Source organism: Nicotiana tomentosiformis, chromosome 1 (assembly GCF_000390325.3).
Source record: "Nicotiana tomentosiformis chromosome 1, ASM39032v3, whole genome shotgun sequence".
NCBI classification, from domain to species: Eukaryota; Viridiplantae; Streptophyta; class Magnoliopsida; order Solanales; family Solanaceae; genus Nicotiana; species Nicotiana tomentosiformis.
Genome location: NC_090812.1, coordinates 1,581,315 through 1,604,448, shown reverse-complemented (window position 1 = coordinate 1,604,448; position 23,134 = coordinate 1,581,315). Strand labels below are relative to the sequence as shown.

Sequence of the window (23,134 nt, the reverse complement as noted above, 5' to 3'; positions counted from 1 at the left end):
AACGTTAAGGGTATATGTGAGCCAAAAATAAAATATTAAGGGTATTTTTAGACCAAAAGGTTAATGAAGTATATTTTTGAGCCATTTTTAATACGTTAAGGGCGTAATTTTAGCCATTTTCCGTATTTTTTTCTCTAGGGGCTGCATGTATAAATAAAAGAAAATATGGGAGGCAAATAAGATGAAAATAACCTTTTTACATATTAATCCCCAAATTTCAACTTTATTAACGCCCAAAGGCTCGTCCTCTCGTTTAACAGACGTTGCTTTCTCCCCCCAAATTACGTACATGCGCCCCTTATTCATTACCAATTATTTCCGCTATCGATCTTCGTTTTTAGGGTTTCAGTTTCATTTGCTTTGTTGAATCAATCCGATTACGTCCGGTTGCTGATTTCGGGATCAACTTTTCATTCTTGATTCCTCAGGTAGATTTACTGAGGACGAATGTATTGAACGTCTTCGTTTTTTTTTGTTACTTTTATCAGTTGTTCCACCCCCCCCCCCCCCCCCCCCCCGCCCGAAATTGTGGATTTTCTTTTTTGTGTGATTCTCGGAATTTGTTTTTATTTTATCGCATGTCGAATTTTGAGTTTGTTGGATTATGGTTGATGACTTTAGGGTTTCAATTAACAGATGAGCTTTTCGATCAAGACTATAAATTTATTCATGTTTGTGCTTTTCTGTCACTCCGGGTGGCGATGCCTATGGTAATTTGTTGTAAAAAGTAAAGTTATTTATTGGAAGATGGTGTTTGATGCAAAAAAATTGAAAATATATCTTTAGGCAAAAAGTGATTCTTTTTTTTTTATTGAAGTTGAAGAGTTGTTGAGGAGTTACTGCTCGTTGCTATTGCTTTATTTTCATCTTTTCATCTTTCCTTGAGCCGGGGTCTATCGAAAACAACCTCCCTGCCTTCAAGGAAGGGTAATGTTTGCTTACACACTACCCTCCCCAAACCCCACTGATTATAAATAACTGTCATTCACTTACTAAGCACTAACAATACTTCAATAAACTACGACGAGCTGAACACCACTCTTATCCAAAAAAAAAAAGATGTTTTCCAGACAGGTCCAAATGAACTCTTTGAAGGAGATGGAACTAACATTTAACTGGTTGCGACACCCAAGTGTGTGGCGTAGTGGTCAATGAAGTGGGTTGAATTTCAGGTTCAAATTCCTGCAGAGACAAAAATGTTAGGTGGTTTTTTCCCATCTATCCAAGCCTGGACAGAGTTACCTAGTATCGGTTGTGGGAGGTAGGTAGGTATCCCGTGGAATTAGTTGAGGTGTGCGCAAGCTGGCATGGACACCACAGTTATAAAACAAATCATTTAACTGGTTGCGTCTATCATTGCCTAACTGTTTTTGCTGTTATGGTTGCGAGTATAACGCAATTGTAGATGACAAAATCTGATTATTGAAAATAATCTAAAAATATGAAGTTATAAGAGAAATCAGTCAGATCATTTGAAATCTAAAACTCTCTATTACAGCTTGTAAATGTAAAGCTTTTTGGGCAGGCTGGCCGTTCCCTTCATTTATTGAGTTAGATTCTCATTTTCATGCACCCTTATAATCTATTGAATCAATTTCGCATTTTGAATTTGCTACGCTCTACGCATTAAATAGTGCACCACTAGATGTCCTCATTTGAAGATATGAAGCATGTTCTGGATCCAAAAAGTGCATAGTTCTCTAGAATGGCACTGAACTTGTGAATATCATGCCAATACACTTGCGTCTGCAGGGCAGTTTCCTGATACCTGTAACTTCACATTTCCTCTTTTCTTTTTTACTGTCAAGTTTTCCAAACAGGCTAAAGGGATGTTATTTAGAACATGCTGACAGTGAGAGAAGTATCTGAAGAAAAGGCCCATTACTTTACCGGGCTAAAATAAGACTAATCTAAGTCTGTCTGATAGTGTTAATACTTACCATTTCAAAAGGAAAAAAGCTTGTCTGTTAGTGTCACACTGGTTTATTCTAGTGCTTTTAGCACAGGACATATGAGTTGACGAAAACTACTCTTCCCGTGCTTTAGTATTGTTTCTGTTAGGGAAGGTTATTCAGCTGATTGCTATATTAGATCGATGATGTGTTTTTATCATGCGTTCTATTAAGTATCGGAAGTAGATTTTGTATAGGTTACCTATCTGAATCCATATGAATGTCTGGAAGGTTGAAGAATTTTTCTTCTGGATAAGTACACAAAGGGAGAACAAAACAATCTAGCATATGTTTGCTTGAAGTGGTAAATGAATTTATTTTTAAGAAGAATGTTCGTAGCTGTATGCTTATATCTTTCTTCTGAGTCTTGCAGTTTTACTGAATGTGTAAGAAAGTGTGGGATCCATGACCTTCTATAAGTTGAGTGAAAGGAAATTTTACTTTTTCTGTCTCGACTTTCCTTTTCCAGTCTACCAAACACGCCTTAACCCTCCTACAAGGTCTTGATGCTGATGCGCTCCTTAGGGGAGTGGAAGAGAAGGAAAAATCTGCTTTTTTTTTATTATATTAAATTTCCTGATGCCATGATGGATTTGAGAATGCTGTTTGGAATTCAAAATATTATGATCACTTACAGAACAGTCGAGAAAGAAATGATAATAAAGCAGCCATTTAGTATCTAAATATATACTTACAGAAAAAAGAAACCATTCAGTGTCTGAATATATTGTAAGATTGCTTGTTGAGCAGTTACAGCTGGCAGAAAACAATAGTTGGCTTTTTGCCAATGGAGAAGGCAACGGATTCTAGCTTATTTGTCAATGATGGTTCTTTCATGGAGAGGTTCAAACAGCTCCAACAGGAGAAGGAAACGGAAAAGGTGAAGATTGCCTCTTCAAAAGAGTCTAAGACAGCCTCCAGTATATTGGGATCTTCAACTCCGAAGGCCGTCATTAATAAACCAAGCTTTGAATTAAAAGCTAATGCATCACGGAAAACTACTACAGCTCCTTCAGGTGGGAAACTTGCATTCAGCCTGAAACAGAAGTCCAAAATCGCTGCACCTTCTGTTAAGCTAGGTGACGATGAGGATGAGGATGAAAAAGATGCTGGGAATTCTTCAGGAGATGGGCCAATTAAACGGCAGAGGGTGGCTGCACCTGGTGCTCTGCACCAGCCTGTTAGACAAATTGATGTTGGTAAATACTTCTTACAAAAATTGGAACTTTTTGATGATATCCCCTCTCTCCCTCCCATCCCCCCTCCCTCTCTCTCTCTCTCTCTCTATATATATATATATATATATATATATATATATATATATATATATATATACACACACACACACTCCCATCCCTCTCTCCCTCTCTCTCTCTCTCTCTCTATATATATATATATATATATATATATATATATATATATCTTTATTTTTATCTTTTGCTCATGGTATCACATGTTGGTTCTTGGAACAGCATTTCCTAGTGGCGGTATATTTCCTTTTCTTTAATTTTCCGTTTGTAGGGTGATTTAGGCAATCCGACTCATTTTTCATGCACTTGTGATAGCTTAGGAATTTCGATAATTTATGGAGTCATCTTAGTTCTTGTCCGTTGGAGAATTTACTAATGTGCTTATTTTGCTTTCTGTTGGTGGTCGCATATGAGGTGATTTCTATTTGGTTGGACCACATAATCACCTAATGTCTTGTGCAAATTGTGTTATGGCTCATCATTTACTACTTCTCTGTCCTTGTCAAAAAAAAGAAAAAAAAGCTTTACTGCATCACTGTTGTTGAAGCCTTATGTTGCAAATCCTTTAAGCCCTTCACTAGTCAAGATTGTACCATTCTATTTTGTACTATGAGGATATTCTCTAGGCATTGTGGATAAGGAGGTCCAGACATTCTTGAGTTACTCTTGTCTGATCGTGCAGCTTATACCTTAAGTCCCTACAAACATTGGTGGAAAGAGATGTTCAATGAAAGATTTGGAAAATGCGGCTACAAGAGTAATTTACATTCACTTGTTCATGCTCTTGGTATTAATCAGTTATTTAAGTGACATGCAGCACCAAATCCTCCAAGTGATCCAACAGTGAAGAAAGTTGCAGACAAGTTAGCAAGTTTTGTGGCCAAGAATGGAAGGCAGTTTGAGCATATCACACGCCAAAAGAATCCAGGAGACACTCCATTTAAGTATGAATCAGAATCTCTGTGGTTTCTGTGTGTGTGATAGTCCATTATATCATAAAACATTAGTTCTTTTCTTTCATGGCCTTTATTGTCATGGTTTATCCTGTCTTGTCAAAGCACATAGGTACAATTGTGGATGTATGACCTCGCATCCATGATTTTTGTTGCATCTATTGTCTTCTATTGTTGTCCCCTCACCCTCTTAAGAACTGGTTTCATTTCTTGTTCTTCCTTTCTTCTTGTTCGTTTAATTGTCTATTTTGTGTTGGCGTCTAGGAGCTCTTTGTTTGCCAAAATCATCAGTCTCTTTTAGAGTTCAATCTGATGAGTTTACTTTACTGTATATTTATCTGTAGCCTATAATGTTATGGGTAATGGTCAATCATTTGATTTCTCTCTCTCAAAGAAAAAGAAAATTCTTTTTTTAATATTGTCTACTTGCAGGTTCTTATTTGATGAAAGCTGTTCTGATTACAAATACTATGACTATCGACTTAGTGAAGAGGAAAAGGCTCTATCACAGACTACGGATGTCCAAACATCACTTAGTGGTTAGTAAAAATTCTCTTCATGCTTTATATTGCTTGCATAAATCTAGTGCTTTCCATGTATAGGACTGCAGGCTTTTACCAGCTTTTTTGTGTATTTCTCTAAGTATTTATGCAGTTTGTTTTTTGGCAGTGGTATACCTGAATTTTATGTATGTAAAAGTGTGACTGGGTAGTAAGAGTTGTCTTTTTCTTTTAGGAAGCTAGATGTAGTTGCTCTTTCCGTTCTTTTCATATGCTTTCGCTAGGTATTGGCCATAGGTGCATCCTCTTTTGAGGAACAAAATTAAGCTATGAGCTAAATTATGATTTAGAGTCCTATGAGTCTGAAATGATTGAAGTTTACAATATTTTCAACCTCAAGGCTTTCAGCTGGCCATATTTTATATGGCATTTTATGTACTGTGTGTATATGTGTGTGTGTGTGCATGTGCGTGCCTTCAGCGGAGCAGCTTGAGCCTTATCTAACTAAGTCGCCAACTTCATTTTGTTTGCATCTAGTGTCTAGTTCATTTGGCTTCACTTGATTAACGTAATATTTGTTTGCTGTGATTCTTCCGTTATTCACTTGATTAGCCTTTTGGTGCTGTAGGAGTTACTAGTACTGCTACTCCTAGTTCAACGAGTAGTTCTCATAGGTCACATCAGCAGCATTCAAATTACCAAATTCCTGCATCAGCATTATATGGAGCACCGGAGAATACAAGTTCTTCAGATTCAGCTGGGAAATCTGGTAATGTCATTTATATGTGATTCAGTGTATATTCTCTTGGAATTTTGTTTTGATTATTCACCCTACTGGATTTGGGTGTAATGTGATGGCTAACAATGGAAATCCTGCTTTTGTACCTGAATTTGTCAAAATAGGTTAGCATACACAAGTTTATTGAGGCAGATAAGCTTTCTAGTGAGGTTAGAGTACGTGAGGGCAGAAAATAGTGCTTGAATTTATTGAAACTGGATCATTTTTCATCACGTCTCTTTTCCCCTTGAAAAGCTTAGAACTTCAGGCATCCGAGCTTAAAAAAAACCATTTAAAAAAAAACTCAAGACTGTTTTGTGCCTCTAAGCTACAGATTTTGAAGAACTGGTTTTGTCTGTGGGAAAATTTAATTTCATTTGGGCCATTATTTGTGCACCTTCTGCACTGCATCAGACTGTCATATTATCAGAAATTCAATGGTTGATGAACTTCACGAAATTCCGAAAGGTTTTCAATTATGGTTGGGCTTGTACTGATATTTTGTCTTTTCAGGTCATCCAAGCGGTCCATCGGGGTCAGATCCAATATCGATGATGGAATATTACATGAAGAAAGCTGCAGAAGAAGAGAAGCTGAGGCCATACAAATCTTCAAAAGATGAGATGCCTCCGCCTGCTTCTCTCCAAGGTTTGTCGCTGATTTTATTCGATTCTGCTATATCTTTGTTCTGATCATCCTATTAAAGCTTAGAACTTCAGGCATCTGGGCTCAAAATAGATCCAGTAAAATGTTTATTAAAATATATCTATGCAAGTCTTCTGATATCTTATTTTGTGTTGCAGCTCCAGGAAAGAAGGGGCATCATATGGGAGACTATATCCCGCCTGAAGAGCTTGCTAAGTTTTTGTCTACCTGCAATGATGTAGCTGCTCGGAAAGCTGCCATAGAGGCTGCAGAAAGGTCGAAAATACAAGCTGATAATATTGGCCACAGACTTCTGTCTAAAATGGGTTGGAAAGAAGGTATATCATCCTCCCTTTAGGAAAACGCTGACGGGGTTGGCTGCAAATAACTTGGACCTGTAAATTTTAGAGATAATATTCGCCACTAAGATGTTTCATTTTTTTTGGTTAACAATATTTACTTAATCTCCCAGAAGGGTACTCCTTGTTGGCTATACTCCTCATTCTCCACTATGATAATGTGGCTGACTGAGATAGCTACACCTTATAACTTGATCTGGCAATCTGCATACTTATCTTTCTCCCATCCCTCATTGCAATATAATATCTCAAAGAACTAAAGACTCGGGATGTTTATTGTTAATCACCTTTGTAGTAGCTAAGGAGTCTCCATCTCTGGTTATTATTCATCTTGGAGCACATAGCAAATTTTTATGCTTTGTTTTTTGGGGAAAGGAGGGTTCCATTTTCTTATAGACCTTTCTTTAGGAGCAGGGCGGTTTAACCTTAAGGGGTCGTTTGGGTTGGAAAACAAGTTATCCCAGGATTAATTGAGCAGGGATTAATTATCCCGGGATTGTTATCCCACCCTCCCATAGGGATAGAAATAACACTACAGTCCCAGGATAACTAATCCCGTGATTAGTTATACTGCGATTTTATCCCAACCAAACGTTGGATAAACTCATTTCAAATTTAATCCCGGGATTAATTATCCCTTATCCATCATACCAAACGAGCCCTAAGAGTCTTCCCTCGAGTGTTGAAGGGGCAATGGGATAGGGGATGGGTTTGTTCTGCACTTGATGAGGTTACCCTCAGGTCTGAGGCGCAACCCCCATGCCATATTGTTTATTTAAATGGATAAATACACGATGTGTAGCAAGTTTTTGTGGTAACTAGGTTGCTATCAAACTTTCCTGGACTTGAAAGTTTTGAATATTGTATATCTCGTGTTGCCAATGCTAGAAATTCTTGAAAACTTTTGCCATGATATGCAAGTCAAGCACATCTGTCGAGGTAGTTTATAGGAGTTCGTACTCGGAAAATACTAGCCTTTGAAATGCAAATAGTTCATGTTTTAGGATGACAAGTGGTAAATTCATATGGAGTCTACATCTCTATGTGAAACTGCAGGTGAAGGACTAGGGAGCTCTAAAAGTGGTATTGCAGATCCAATTACGGCCGGCAATGTAAAATCAAATAATTTAGGAGTTGGTGCTTCCCAACCCGGGGAGGTAACTCCAGAAGATGATATCTATGAGCAATATAAGAAACGAATGATGCTAGGCTACAAGTACAGGCCAAATCCGTTGGTACGACCTTTATCTCCTCTTTAACTGAACCTTTTTGATGGTTGGTAACTTCTCTTTGCTGTTTAGTGTCCCTTTTACTGAACCTTTTTGATGGTTTCTGAAATTTGATAGAATCCAGTTTGCATAAGGGAAAATAAAAAGACAACAGTAATATGAGAAGAAAACTCAAAAGGAACCATCTCGACATCACCTTCTTTGTGAAGCAATAGAAGCTTCTATGAGTCGAGATAAAAATTATTTCCTTCCTCTATCTAGGGAGAGTATCAAAGGTAACATTGACAACAGAAAAGTAACTGTCACCTAACAGGAGGGAGAACCTGCTTGGGCAGTGTCTTTGTGTAAAAACTATCGCATCACGATTCTTGGTTTGAGGATAGGTTTCTCGGTTTGGAGGGGGGGGGGGGGTGTGGAATTGGTGTCTTAAATTTTTATTATAATTGTAAGTGAGGTTGATATATCTGTTTTCTCAGAACAATCCTCGGAAAGCATACTACTGAAGCATTTTGTGGAATATTTCCAGCTGGCCATCTAGAGGGTGCAGTGCAGACAAGGCAATGACTCAACCTCTATATTGGAGTATCTTGAGTTTGTTATAGTTTACTTCTGGAAGACGAATTGTTTCGAAATTGATGTTATTTGGTCTAAATACTGCTCCTACAAGTTTGAATTCATTGTATCTGATATATTGTTTGAACTCTTATATATTGTTCTGCGCCTCGTTTCTATTCAAAGTTTTCAGTTGAAACATATCTACAGCGCAATATGAAAGCCAGTGTGTTTCGTGTTCAAAGTACCCTATGATATTCTGCTCTATTGTTCAAAGGGAGGTCATATATTAATTCCTTATTTTTTTTTTTTTTGAAATAATGGTTACATTTTCAGAAATTACATGGAGTAATAAGTGGTGTAAACCATAATTTCCAAATATTTAAGAAGATTTAAAACTTTTTTGAAAGATCGCCTGTTGAAGAAAATTTTCAAACTTCTAAACTTTGCGATAGTGCGATATCAAATGTGACAGATGGGGTTAGGGTTACTGGTATAGTATCATTTTTATCATGCAGATATGCTAGTTTACGATTTCCTAACAAGGCACCAAATTCTTAAATACTTTGTGGTATTAATTATTCAATTATGCTCCAATTTCTTATCCATATCTAATTCCAAATTCGTTAAGAATCCATAAATCAAAAGGATAGAAATTCCTGTTGAAGGAAAACGGGGAACTACAGTTTAAATTGCCAAAAGATATAAAAAAAAAACGGCAAAGGGCCAAATATACCCTTCTACTTTTGAAAATGGTCTAAAAATACACCTCGTTATACTATTGAGTTATCTATACCCCTGCAGTCATACTTTGGGTTCAAATATACCCCTCATTTAAACGGAGGGACACGTGTCATCGTCTTGTTGGTCAATTCTAAATATCTTTTAATTAATTAAAAAGACCCATTAATCATACCTGAAAAGCAATTTTTTAAAGCAATTTATTTTTTGTAAAAACTGAAAAAAACTGAAATTATTTTTACTAAAAACTGAAAAAAACGAAAATATTTTTTTTTTCCAGTTTTCCAAAAAAACTGCTTTAGAAAAAACTGAAAAATATTTTCTAAAACAATGTTTTTGAAACAACTGAAAAACAAAAGCTGAAATCAATTTTCTAAAGCAGTATTTTTTGTAAAAACTGAATTTCTTTTTACTAAAAACTGAAAAAAAGCGAAAATATTTTTTTCCAGTTTTTACAAAAAAAACTGCTTTAAAAAAATCTGAAAAATATTTTTCAAAACAATATTTTTGTAAAAACTGAAAAAAAACTAAAAAGAAAATTTCTAAAGCAGTGTTTTTGTAAAAACTGAAAAAACAATTATTATTTTTTTCCAGTTTTTAGTTAAAAATATTTCAGTTTTTTTTCAGTTTTTAATTGCTTTAAAAAATTGCTTTTCAGTTTTTACAAAAATATTGTTTTAGAAAATATTTTTCAGTATTTTAAAGCAGTTTTTTGTAAAAACTAAAAAAAAAATATTTTCGTTTTTTTCAGTTTTTAGTAAAAATATTTTTTTAGTTTTTTCCAGGTTTTACAAAAAAAAAATTATTTTTCGGTATGGATAATTGATCTTTTTAATTAATTAGGAGATATTTAGAATTGACCAACATGACGATGACACGTGTCCCTAAGTTTAAATGAGAGGTATATTTGAATCCAAAGTATAACTGCAGGGGTAAAGATAACCCAATAGTATAACGAGGGGTATTCTTAGACCATTTTCAAAAATAGAGGGGTATATTTGGCCCTTTGCCGAAAAAAAAAAAAGGGATTAAGAGGTGCCAAGGGACACCTTCTGGCTGTCTTAATTTTTGTTTTAGGATTTAAACGAGATTGTAGGTTCCTTAAAGCTTGTTTTGGGCTCTGATTCGTCGAAGTCGAGCTGCTCCCATATTTTCCCAAATTAATGACAACAATTGTGACTACAGAAAAACCAATTTGCTATGTTTTCACAACCAGTAAACTAAAGGAAAGAAGTAGATCAAAGTCTTCTTAACTAGAAAGCAGAAAATAAAATGATAAGAAACGAAGAAACTCAAGGAAGATAGACATAATGAAGCTTTAAAATGCATTTCACTGGATTTCCCTTAGGATTACATGTGAAATACATAAAGGCTAAAATCATCCAACTAGACCTCTTTCCTAACTGCCTCAAACAAGTAAGGTAGAAATAGCACCAACTTCGGGGGTGGGGGGTCTAAGTATGAATTAAAATGGAAGAGTTGACCTAAATAGCCATACATCTAAAGCTTATACTAAAATTAGCTAGCGGAGCCGCGATGATATTTGCGGGTTCGGCCTAACCCAGTAACTTTTGTTCAAACCCTTTGCACTTAAGGATTGGTAAATTCTGAACGTTGTTGGCTTAGTTCCTGGAGTTGTAGTTATTTCTTGCAATTTACTGCTTTATTCTATTCTGCATTTCCTTTTCTGCCTTTATTATATATATATTGCATAAAGGTTGTAGTGTGAGTGACCCGCCTTAGTCTCATCACTACTTCGTCGAGGTTAGACTCGACACTTACAGAGTACACGGGATCGGTTGTACTCATACTACACTCTGCACTTCTTGTGCAGATTTTGGCATTGGTCCCAGCTAATCGAGAGGCGTAGCAGCTCGAACTAGTTCATCAGAGACTCAAGGTAGATCTGTGGGCGTTCTCAGACCTTGAAGTCCCCGTCTATCTTTTCTATTTTTTTTATTGGTTCTTTCCTTCAAACAGTTGTATTTCTTTCAAACTTTTACTTGTAGTATATCCTAGAAGTTCGTGAATTGTGACTCCAGATCCGGGTTGTAGTAAATATTGAGGCTGTTATATAATTCCGCACTCACTTTAATTTGTTTTACCTTAATTGCTGTTATTAATTGAATTGAATAAGGATTGGCTTAATAATCCTCTAGCGTTGGCTTGCCTAGCAAGTGAAATTTTAGGCTCCATCACAGTCCCGAAAGGTGAGAATTTCGGGTTGTGACAAGTTGGTATCAAAGCACTAGGTTGCCTAGGTCTCACAATTCACGAGCAGACTTAGTAGAGTCTGGAGGATTGGTACGGAGTCGTCCGTACTTATCTTCCAGAGGCTATGAAGTTTAGGAACAAATGTCACTTCTATTCTTCTCTGTCGTGCGATTTTTATTCTCTCAATGCTAATTGAACTCTTCTACTCTTATTCTCTCGCAGATGGCGAGAACACGTACCACATCTTCAGCTGAGCAGAAGCCAGAGCCTCCAGTAACAGCTCTTACGAGGGCCAGAGGTCGAGGCCGAGGGCATGCCAGAGGCCGAGGCCGAGGCAAGGCTCAGCCTAGAGCCCGAGCAGCAGCCCCGACAGTGGAGCCTCAGGTAAAGTTTGACGAGGAGGTTCCAGCCCAAACTGTTCCTGCCGGGCCAGCTCAGTTCCCGAAGGGGTTCATTGCCACCCCAGTGCTTCAGGATGCGTTGGTCTGTTTGGTGGGCCTTATGGAGAGTGTGGCCCAGACTGGTGTATTCCCCATGGAACCAGCCGTCTCTCATGCTGGAGGAGGAGCACAAACTCCTGCTACCCACACTCTGGAGCAGATGGCTCCCTAGTATCAGACTCCAGCAGCTCATCCAGTCATAGTAGTTCAGCCGATTATTGTGGCACAGGCCGGCGATGGGTCAACTATGTCTTCTGAGGCTTTATGGAGATTGGACAGGTTTACCAAGCTCTTTCCAGTTCACTTCAGTGGTGCTTCTTCAGAGGATCCCCAGGAGTATCTTGACAGCTATCATGAGGTGCTACGGAATATGGGTATAGTGTAGACCAATGGGGTCAATTTTGCTGCATTACAGATGTCTGGTTCCGTCAAAAAATGGTGGAGAGATTATTTATTGACCAGACCAGTTGGATCGCCTGCTCTTACTTGGGACCAGTTCTCTCAGCTCTTCCTATAGAAGTTTCTCCCTATCACATTGAGAGAGGAGCATCGTCGTCAGTTCGAGCGTCTCCAGCAGGGCAGTACGACTGTTACCCAGTATGAGACCCGTTTTGTGGATTTGGCCCGTCATGCTCTTCTTCTGCTTCCTACCGAGAGAGAGAGAGGGTGAGGAGGTTTATTGATGGACTTGCTCAGCCTATCAGATTGCATATGGCTAAGGAGACTAGGAGTGAGATTTTTTTTCAAGCGGCTGCCAATATCGTCAGGCGAGTCGAGATGGTTCTTGCTCAGGGAGGTCAGGGATCTGACAAGAAATCATGTCATTCCGGGGGGTTCAGCGGTGCCTCATCTGGAGGCAGGGTACTTTTGGTAGAGGCCATCCTCCCAGGCCATTTCATTCAGCGCTTCAGGCATCCCACAGTGCTTCAGGGAGTCGTGGTCCTTATGTACCTCATTCTGGACAACCAGCCTACAGTGCACCACCAGCTCCTATCAGTGCACCTCCTATTCAGAGTTATTACCGTGGCCATCTGGCCCGTTCGGGTCAATCTCAGTTTCCACAACCACAGTATTCTGATGGATGTTTCGAGTGTGGTGCTTATGGGCATATCAGGAGGACCTGTCCAATTTGTATTAAGAAATTCAATGAATATGTATAAAATATTTATTTAGAACTCAGTACCTTAAAAAGATTATAATCTCAAACCCATAATGTTCAAATTCTAGCTCTGCCTGTGTGTATAACATATGTATAACCCTATATAATCAAAATATACTCTGTGTCGAAAATACTTTATTCCATTGAACCCATTGATTATATACTAAATCCGCCTAGACCGCCTCTACCCACAACGTCTTGGCTAATACTAAGCAATGAATGTCCCTAGCTCTGACGGCTTAGGCACTTATGAAACTACTCATGATTCTTGAATTGCCACTTAATTCTAATTATTAATATTGTCAATTTGGTGTATATTACTTAATCTTTTTTAAATTATTTACCCATATGGCAACAAATTCTTAACAAAGGGAATGTTCTTTATTGTATTAATTTTTCAGCTTCCAATTATGGAAACAATGAAAGGAAGAAATGGATACTCATGGATTATAGGCGAAAATAAGATAAGAATTTAGAGGTATAAGATGCCCCCAATTCCCCAAATCTAATTCCACATCCATTACGAATCCAGAAAAGCAAAAGGTAAATCCAGTTGAGAGAGAAAGAAAGTTTGTATTCCTCAATTGCCAAACAAATAAAAAAGGATTAAAAAAAAAAACCAAGTGACACTTCTGACTAATCTTAAGTTTTGCTTTAAGATTTGAACGAGATTTAAGGTTCCTTAATGCTTGATTTAGGTTCTTTATAAAATCTAAGTTAAAGAAGATCTTTAAGTAAAAACTTAAAGTGAAAATTCAGAGATAATAGTTCCACCAATGATTGCTAATATATAAATTGCCAAGTTGCCACTTCCTGAACCCAAAAAAAAAAAAATAAAAAAAAATAATGTTTTCTTCTTTCGTTTCACTTCCATATAGGAGTATGTTATTTAATCAACTATTATGTGGAGGGTGTTTTTGTAAATAAATATTTTTTTTTAAAATTATGCAATGCATATTATTTTTAATACACCAAATCAAACCGTCGATAAAAAATAATCTCAATATTACTAATACAATTTATTTAGTATTATTTTTATACACCCGAGCAAACGACCCCCAGCAGTAATAGCATGATATTCCTATTTCATCTTCTGACATGAACAAATTCCAAGTGATATGCTTTATCTCAGAAGAATATAAATATAGTAGTATTTCCAATATATATAGTAAAACTAGTACGTCATACTTCGTTTATATGAGCTTATGTTCTCACCTTTAGTCAATTAGATCCAATGACATCCAAACAACCCCGACCCCACCACTCTATGTTTGTCGACTATATGTTTCATTTTCAGAGTTATATATTAAAATTCAAAAATTAAAGGTATATATATATATATATATTTCATTTTCATAGTTATATATTAAAATCCTAAAAATATGAAACTAATTCATGTATGTGCGTATGAAGGCTTGACGCATGATTGACTGAGGATGTTGTCATACACTAGTACACTAGAAGAAATTAGTAATGTATCTGTCTTATTTAGTATGTGTTTAAATTTTATGTATTGATAGTGTAAACAATATTTATATAACTAGGTTATTTATTAGTTAATTATATATAAATATTTTGATAGTTGCTATGCATAATTTCTTTTTTACACAATTAATATATATAACTTAAATTCATTTAACTTTAATCTGACTGACATATAGATTAGTCACACGATGTTTTTCTGTTAAAACGCCTTTTTGCTGAAAGATTCTAACACATTCTTTATCATTTAGGAGTAGTGGTTATTTTACTTTTAAAGTTTCTAATGTTTATATTTTATTACAAAAATGAAAAGGTTCGATCTTTGTATTTCAGTGTCATTATTCATTTTGGGATGGAGAAGGTAGTTAAGGAGATATCAAATACAAAAATAAAGTTTTTAATAGGACACCTTTAAATTAGGCAAGTTTTGTAAATTATAATTTCTTTATTTATTTTTTAATGTTAGGACACCATTCGTTTAGGATAGTGGAGTGTACATACAAAATAAGAATTTGGAGAACCTTTTAATTCGTTGAGAGGAAGTAGTTAAGGAGATATCAACCACACAAAGTGAGGATGGCAAATGAAATGTGCTTTTCTAAACATACTACTATATACTATTCCTACAATAATAGCTTATCGGATAAGGAGAATAAAATGTAGTGAGTAATATATAGTCCTTCCTATTAAAAAATTCATTCCTTTTAATTTATTCCGAAGTGGAGAGCCTTTTATCATCGATTTACATGGGTATAAAAGATTACTGGATCCGGCTTTAATTTTTTTTCAAAATTAGTTTTTATAACTATGCATCATCAATTATAATTTTCTTTGCATTTTTTTTTATTTAAAGTTTCTTTTGGGTGGGGTTGGGATGTCGGTAGAGCGTGGGTGGGTGGGGAAATGGTTTATAGTTCAGGTGCTAGCCGCCATGGGGCTCAAAAGTAGTAGGGCTAGCGCCTAACAGTTTGGAAGTTTCATGTACCATGCACATTTGCATGTGTCAATTTTGATCTTTAAATAATATTGAATGGTCTCCAAAAAGAAGTAGTAGTACTTTTTTTTTTAATTTTTCGGTCTTTATTCGGTATTCGGCGTTGAGGTCCCGACTAATTCGGATTCGCACCGATTTAGACTCATTAAAAGGAGAAGCACTTCGTACCGATTTTTTTCCCCTCATTCTTAAAGCTCGAACCCGAGACATCTAATTAAAGATGAAAAGACCCAATCCATCGATATTCCACCACAAAAGTTATTGTTCCAAAAGAAATTCAAGTAACTATAAGTCACATCCAAATGGCAATACAAGAACTTGAAACTATAAAACAAACATATATTGGAACTATTAATTTTCTGCAATCTACATATATTCAGCTAAGTCGTGGAGTGTGGGTAGTAAACTTTCTGGGTGTTGTTGATTCCTTATTGTCCTCATCCTGATTAGAAGATCCAAAGCAACAACTTGGTGATTGATTTTGTGTTTTTTATAAGTATGATTGTAGTGTGCTGTCTTTTTTAATTTTTAGTTTAAATTTCAATGAAGTTAGTAATTTTCTATGATGATTATTGTTGGTGCGGTGACTGAAGATGAACAAGTAGGTGATGAGGGAAATAAGAGAAAGAGGAAGGTGGTGGGTCTGGTCTGAAGAGTCAATGTGTATTTTTTTTAGTGATGTGGTTTTCTTTTATTGGTTACATTGCCATGTAAGCAGCGCTTGATTTCACATCCTTGTTTTTTTGTGGGTATGAGTTTTTTTATGTTCAATAGGTACACTTCGCCAATATTTTGAGTGTCCAATAGCTAATAGGTTCAGTTTAAGTGTCTAAATGAAAAATGATGACAACTTTAAGAGGCTGCATATGTATGTGGCCTTTAATTAAGTACATGTGGTTTAGTAGTGTTAACCCACTTAGGGTTGCCTCATAGGTTTATGAGCATTCTTAAAACTATGAGGCAACTTGGCGCATTCCTTCTTATAATTAATATGTTAATATTATTATATACCCATCTCAAATCAAATTTATTTGAGTTTAAGAGCTTGATGATGTAGCTTTGAACCAGATTATAAGAAAGAATTATTAGTATTTAAAGACCTATTATTAACTCCAGTACAGAGAGTAACCACTGTAAGAAACTGCTACGTAAATAGTCCCAAGCAAGTGAAGATATAACTAGGAGCAATTATATATGGGGAACTACGTACTACCATTAGTGTGGTGGACCAATAAATTTAAATACCAGATAATTATACCAAACAGGAAAAAAAGAATCACATTCAACTCGTTCATCAAAGACGTCCATACACATAATAAAGGTGAGAGTTTATACTTAACTATGATTAAGGAACAAGTGTTCATATACAAAATACTTAATTTCACATTAATTGATTTTTATGTAAATGCGAAGAATTGTTTATCCCTACTTTTGTCATATTGTGAAGGTTTGGGATACATCTTGATCGGTCATTAATATTGCAAAAATAGTTGTTTTTTCTCCATCTTTTTAGGAAGGAAAAATGATGGTTTGAAGTGTTCTAATTAATGAATTATTAAGGAGATGGTCACCAGAACTGAAAGTCAACTATCAAGCCAAACATCCTATCCGATTTTTGAAGATAAGGGTTGACTTTTTTACACAGTTAATTACACACTAGCTTTAAATATGTACTAATATGTAATTTGTCTAAACTTGGCAAAGACAAATACTCACTCCGTTCACTTTTACTTGTTCACTTTTGTATATTAAGAGAAAAATAATTTATTTTTCCTATTTTATCATTTATATTAATTACTCATTCCAAATTATTTTTCAAATCCATTAAGATTATAAACCAATTAATATGGGGTAAATTATGTACTTTATTTATTATTTTTTAAAAAGTACACAAAGTCAATAATAAACAAGTAAAAGGGAAAGGAGGGAGTAGCTTATTTCAAGTCCAAGTATGCCAAACTAGGAAGGTATGATGAACGAAGTCAATAACAATGCACATGATCAGGATATGGCCATCTTATATATATATATATATATATATATATATATATATATATATATATATATATATATATATATATATATATATTTTAATTTCAATCTATATGAATAATATTTGATTGGATATAGAGTACGTTTAAGATGTTAATTTGACTTATATATAGTGGTTGTTTAGTTTAAATTATATAAGGTCGCAAAAATTTATGAAACAAATAATCTTTTCATTGAGGGTAATATAAATAATTCGAATGTAACATATACTCTATATAATTCTATTAGAATTGGTACAAAATTGCCCTTCATCCACTTATTAAGCCAAAATTGCCCCTACCGCTAAATTTTTGGCTCAAACCTACCCTTAAAACTAATAGCCCAAAACTAATTAAAAAATATTATAAATTTTAATGGCGTGTCTCATTCTTATTGGATGAATTTACACTCACTCCAAATCTATTAAACTCACCCATATAACCTGACCCATTGGATCAACCCCACCCAAAACTGGTGTAGCTAGTTGTCGATTCTGTCTCGCGAATTGGTTTTAGATTTCATGTCTATTTTGTTTGAAATCTGCTGCATCAACCTTCAATTTCATGATATTTTACTTCTTTGCTTATTTATTACTTTGTTTATCTGTTTTACTTTGTTGAAAACATAGGAAATGCATCTAGTTTAATTAAATTTTGTTAGGTACTCAAACAAAGTATAATTGTTGCAAACTCAAATAGGTTACTTTATTTAGTGTCTTAATTAAGCCTTCATTCCCTGGCACGACACAAAGGAGAGGTTGAGCTTATTGGCTTAATTGTCACTCTTTAGAAAATAAGTTCAATGAGGCGGGGAAGATATTCATTCTTACTCATTAGATGGTTGAGCTTTTGCTATATCTTGGTTTGGCATCTTACGACGGTCTAACGAGATATGGGAGCTATTTAGGTTTCTTTGTCTCACAAAGGCTTATAAATGATGTTGGCCATATTTCGATATGTGTTGATGTTACTTTACCCATGTTTTAATCGCTTTTTGATGCTATTTAATCTTTAAAATGCCCAATATGGTTTAATTATTGATCTTATGACTAATTGAGTTGTGTGTGATGATTTAGGGTGTTTGGAGTGCAAAAATATGAAGAAAAGGTGCTCTAACTAGAGGAAGAGGGGTTGGATGCGTCGCATCCAATCTAGAGAAAAAATCAGATTTCGTGCACCCTTAGCAGTGAAGTCGGCACATAGCATCCGCACCTGGGCAAAGCTGAGATGGAGGAACAAAGCATCCACCCTAGCATGCGAAGCTGAGAAGTGGAGGACGAGGTGGATGCGACGCATCCACCCTAGCATCAATCCCTGAAGGTGATTTGGATTAGGAATAGGAGAACTTTGGCCCACGACTTTTGTACGCAATATATAAGCCAAAAACGCCTCTTTTAGGGCATCTAACATATTAGGAAGGGGGAAAAGGCCACGACAAAGCTGAAAAACCACGGAATTCATCTTGAGTTCTTATTTTTCCTTCTTTTATTGATTCTTATGCACTCTTGTGAATTATTTGATGATTGCATGAACATGAGTGGCTAAGAACCCTATTATTCTAGGGTCATGGGCGATACATGAATGTTGATGTTTGAAGTTTAATTTGACAAAGTAGATTTTATCATATTGAGTTATTTATTTAATTCTGTTTTTAATTAATTTGCTGAGTAGCTAACAGTGAATTACTATCTACGAATCTAGAGTTGAACTCGAAAGTGGGAATTCTAGATTGCATATAGAATTAAATAGAGCAAGTTCTTGAACCAGGACATCGGGGAACGGATTCGCAATTAGGATAGAAATATACCTAATTGTCTTGCTCGGTTGAAATACAGGAAGTGTAAATGCATTCTTGTTAATCTTAATTCCATAGACATATAGGTATTAAGTTAGCTTAAATAGGCGAGTAAGGACTCGACAGATTCTTATGAGCAATATCAACCCTGTCAATCAACAATCCAGATAAATCAATTAGTTATTTTAAGCTAAGAATGCAACATGATTGTTAGTTAACCCGTGATCCTGAAATATTATCTCCCATTGATTGTTATTTAAAACTATTTAAGTGTTGTGTTGATTTCTAGTATTTCATTAATTGATGGTTTTTAGGTAGTAAATTAGACAATTATCTATTTTATAAGAAATCGCTTGAATCGATAAGCTATTTGAGTTTGAATTAGTCAAAAGTTAATCATAAGTTTTCGTGGGAACGATACTTTATTCACTACTCTATTACTTGACGACCATATATACTTGCGTGAGTGTGTTTGGTCGCAACAATAAGCTTATGACCAAGAAAAAGCTAATTTGAGCTTCCCATATATCTGTTTGCGAGAGACATCATCTTCAGAAGAAGATTCAAACATTTGAATCTGAAAGTAGATGGAGGAAATCTAAGAACTAGTATAATTTTTCGAGTTGGGAGAGGGAAGAATATAAACAACCTTAATTAATAAAGGAAGAAGACCAAATAGCTACGTCGTATTTTAAGAAGAGAGGGCGGGTTCTTCTTTTTGGGCCGGGTTGATGGGTCAGGTTATACGGGTGGTTTTGATAGATTTGGAGTGGAGTTTAATTTCGTCCAATAAGAATGAGACACATCATTAAAATTTATAATATTTTTTAATTAGTTATGGGTTGTTAGTTTTAAGGGTAGATTTGAGCCAAAAATTTAACGGTAGGGGCTTTGGCTCTGTACCAATTGTAATAGTTCAGGGGTAGTTTTGGCCCTTTTTCATTTTTTATTACCTTTTCTCGAAAAGAAAATTTGGAAACATTATTTGTTCATGGAATTTGATCAGTTTAAAAACAAAAAAAAATTAAAGAAAAAAATTCAAGTTCTTAACATTAGCGAAAATCTTTTCTTCCACTCACAAAACTTTAATGTTTTTGAGGGCGGACCATAATGTTGTAGCTAATAAGGCTTGTGCCTTAGCCCCCAAATTTGAGGGGGGGGGGGGGAGGGGCATTTTCTTTTAGAAATAATACGTATATAATTATTTAATAAAATAAAATTTAGAGTTTTTAATACAAAAGTAGACTTTTTCATATAAAAGGAAATAATTTTTTTAATATGCAAATAAAGTAACCGTTTGACTTACTTAAAAATAGGTAGTATGCATAACTTTTCTAACGTGTGAATTAAAATTAATTTGACAAAAAAAGAAATAGTACAAATAGAAGATGCTATATACTCAATCAATTAAAAGGGCTTGATTCTTTTTCAAATATTTATATTGCTTATAGAACAATGTTAACAGTTCTTATAATAGTTTCCTCAGCGGAAACAAGTTTTTTAAAATTAAAATTGATAAATCTAAGCTAAGATCAACAATGTCTCAAGAAAAATTAAATATATTGGCTATAATATCAATTGAAAATGACTTATTGGAAGAAATCAATTATAATATAGTTTGGAAGAGAGATTACCTCGCTTTTTAATTTCTTTTTAGACTAACTTTAAGGGACGTATTTTTTTTTATACAGATTCAAACTTATAAAATGCATTATCATTCCTATTCTAACTAAAACTCAACTAGCTTTTGATACTAACAGTATACCGAGATACCAGTAGCGTAATTATCCATTTTCGAAATTCTACTTTACAACTTTGATTCCCTAATCGGCAGTGTCTTCTAAATATGTAACTTTATTATGATTAATTATCATCCATTTCTAGGGGTGTCAACGGTTCGATTCGGCCGGTTATTTTATAAAATTTGTACCACATCAATTTTTCGGTTATTCTATTATGTATAACCAAAATTAGACCTTTTAAAATCGTCCCAATCATATCGGTTTCTCTTCGGTATCGGTATCAGTACAGTTATGTTAATTTTCGATATTTTTTTAAATATCATGTAAAATTCACCAGTAGAAGTAGAATGCAATAACGTATGTTCTTTTATAGAACTTAACAAAACTTTCTAGATATTTTCACTGTTTAAAGGGTGATGAATTAAAAAAAATGAATGATGACTAGAGTATAGATCCATCAACTATTCTACAATAACGTAAAAGAAATCAAGCAAAGGCAAAAAAAATATAAATCACACGAGTGGAAAGATATTAACCAAATTGGGACTCGAGAATAAAGCCTATAGAAGATTAAATATTCAAAAAGATAAATCTAAATTATATGAAAGGAAACATATTCAATACATTGTAGTTTGTTACTCATAATCGTTAAAATACTTTGTGTCTTGCTAATGAAGATACTTGAAATAACTTAGTTTAAGTAAAAGTAGCATAATAGGTTTTAAGAATTAGTAATTTGAGTTTAATTACTTGTTGACTTATAACAGTTTTCATAATTCCAAGGCCCAAAGAAAAATTTAATGCATTATTATTTTTAAACTTACTATATAAATATATTTTTCACATATAAAATTTAGTCGGTACGGTTCAGTATTTTTTCGGTTTATTTTCCTAAAATAAAAACCTACCCTAATTATCGGTGTGTTATAGATTTATATAAAAACCTACGGTTTCTTTAAAAGAAATCTAAAAATCGATTCGGTACGGTGCGGTACGGTTCGGTAGGTATAGTCGATTTTCGAATATCCATTGACACCCCTATCCATTTCCATTTTCAGTCATATGATTTTTCTTTGACATGTAGGTTTCAAGATGATATGAAATTTTAAAGAAATTTCTAATACAGCTTTATAAAGTTCCTAAATAGAGAAAATATAAACTGGTCGCTTTAAGTTACTTAGTAAACTTTTTGTATCAATATAATCTTGTTCTTTTTTCCCTCTTTTTTTTTTTTGTAGGTTTCAAGAATGACCCTTTCCATTCCAAAAAAGTTTGCAGATATGAAAAGTCAAAGTTTGAAAATTTTCCTTCTTTGACTGAAGGGATTTCTGTAAAATAATACTGTGCAAAGACATGTGATTAATGAACTTTGTTTTCCTACCTGGTTTTCCTAAATCCAGGTACTCTGCTGATTTTGTTTGGTAAGCTGTTTTTGAGTCAACCCTTGTTTGATAAAATGGGAAAACAAGAAAAGAAACTTTCTATTCACAACAAACTTTGGCCCCAAAAGCCATATCTAATAATGGCTTGGCCAAAATAGTAATAAATCAAATATTTCCTTAGGAAAGTTTTCAATTTTGGCATCTTTTATTTTTTGAAATTTCTATTAAAAATTCTCAATCTTACAAACGTGATTTAGATTGAAGATAAGATCGTATACGTGTTATATTTCATCATAATATTAAAAATAAAAATAAAATCTCCGTTCATCAAAAAAATAATGATTAGATTAATTATGGATAGACAAAAGTTGATACAACATAAAGGTTTACGTAAATCAGTTTCGACATTTTCTTTACCAATACTTATTGAGGGTTACTATTACTTTTTCCCTCTCAAAGTATATATATATGGAGTATTTATTTATTTTACATCAAAACACTAAAAATTAAACTCTATTTCTCGAAAAACAATATTATTTGTCTCACTATTGGGTAACCTTCGATAAAAAGTAAAATTAAGTACAAATAACTACAAGTTGTGATGATACGATGATAAATCACATGTTGCCTCTTCTCTTCCTCAAAGAACGCTCCAAATCTCCATTTTTACGTTTGTAAGAGGACAGGACAACGACACAGCTAATCTCACTTTATCCTTAAGCTAAGCTTCGTAAGCTTCAATAAATATATTAAGATAACTTAAATCAAGGGTTAATTAAATAAACCTAAAGCCATTCCCTTTGAACCAAAAAGACAAAAAGGGTAAAACGGTAACCGAATTTGTCAACTGAGGGTATTTTGGTCATTTTGTCCTCACGCACACACTAGTCACCATCAAATCAGCTCGATAAATTGCTTGCTAGCTCATATGCCATTT

At 34.6% G+C, this 23,134-nt stretch overlaps 1 protein-coding gene across 2 annotated transcripts; it reads left to right on the top strand.

Moving 5' to 3' along the window:
• Positions 1 to 258: 258 nt before the first annotated feature.
• Positions 259 to 8,419, top strand: LOC104118066 (SURP and G-patch domain-containing protein 1-like protein). Of its 2 annotated transcripts, none has more exons than XM_009629244.4 (9): positions 259 to 428; positions 2,703 to 3,151; positions 4,020 to 4,146; positions 4,588 to 4,694; positions 5,284 to 5,424; positions 5,947 to 6,081; positions 6,237 to 6,416; positions 7,494 to 7,672; positions 8,143 to 8,419. In XM_009629244.4, exons 2-9 carry the CDS (start codon positions 2,740 to 2,742, stop codon positions 8,167 to 8,169), a joined length of 1,308 nt encoding a protein of 435 aa, XP_009627539.1. In that variant the 5' UTR covers positions 259 to 428; positions 2,703 to 2,739; the 3' UTR covers positions 8,170 to 8,419. The 2 variants fall into 2 exon arrangements, with proteins under 2 accessions (XP_009627539.1, XP_009627546.1); XM_009629251.4 differs by having other exon boundaries at positions 290 to 428; positions 2,687 to 3,151.
• The last annotated feature ends 14,715 nt before the right edge of the window (positions 8,420 to 23,134 follow it).

Bases quoted from the DNA above. Each gene is read 5' to 3' on its own strand.
- LOC104118066 (XM_009629244.4), top strand. From the start codon at position 2,740: ATGGAGAAGGCAACGGATTCTAGCTTATTTGTCAATGATGGTTCTTTC. The intron at 3,152-4,019 runs GTAAATACTTCT...AGTGACATGCAG, and splicing joins TGTTAGACAAATTGATGTTG to CACCAAATCCTCCAAGTGAT. The intron at 6,417-7,493 runs GTATATCATCCT...GTGAAACTGCAG, and splicing joins TAAAATGGGTTGGAAAGAAG to GTGAAGGACTAGGGAGCTCT.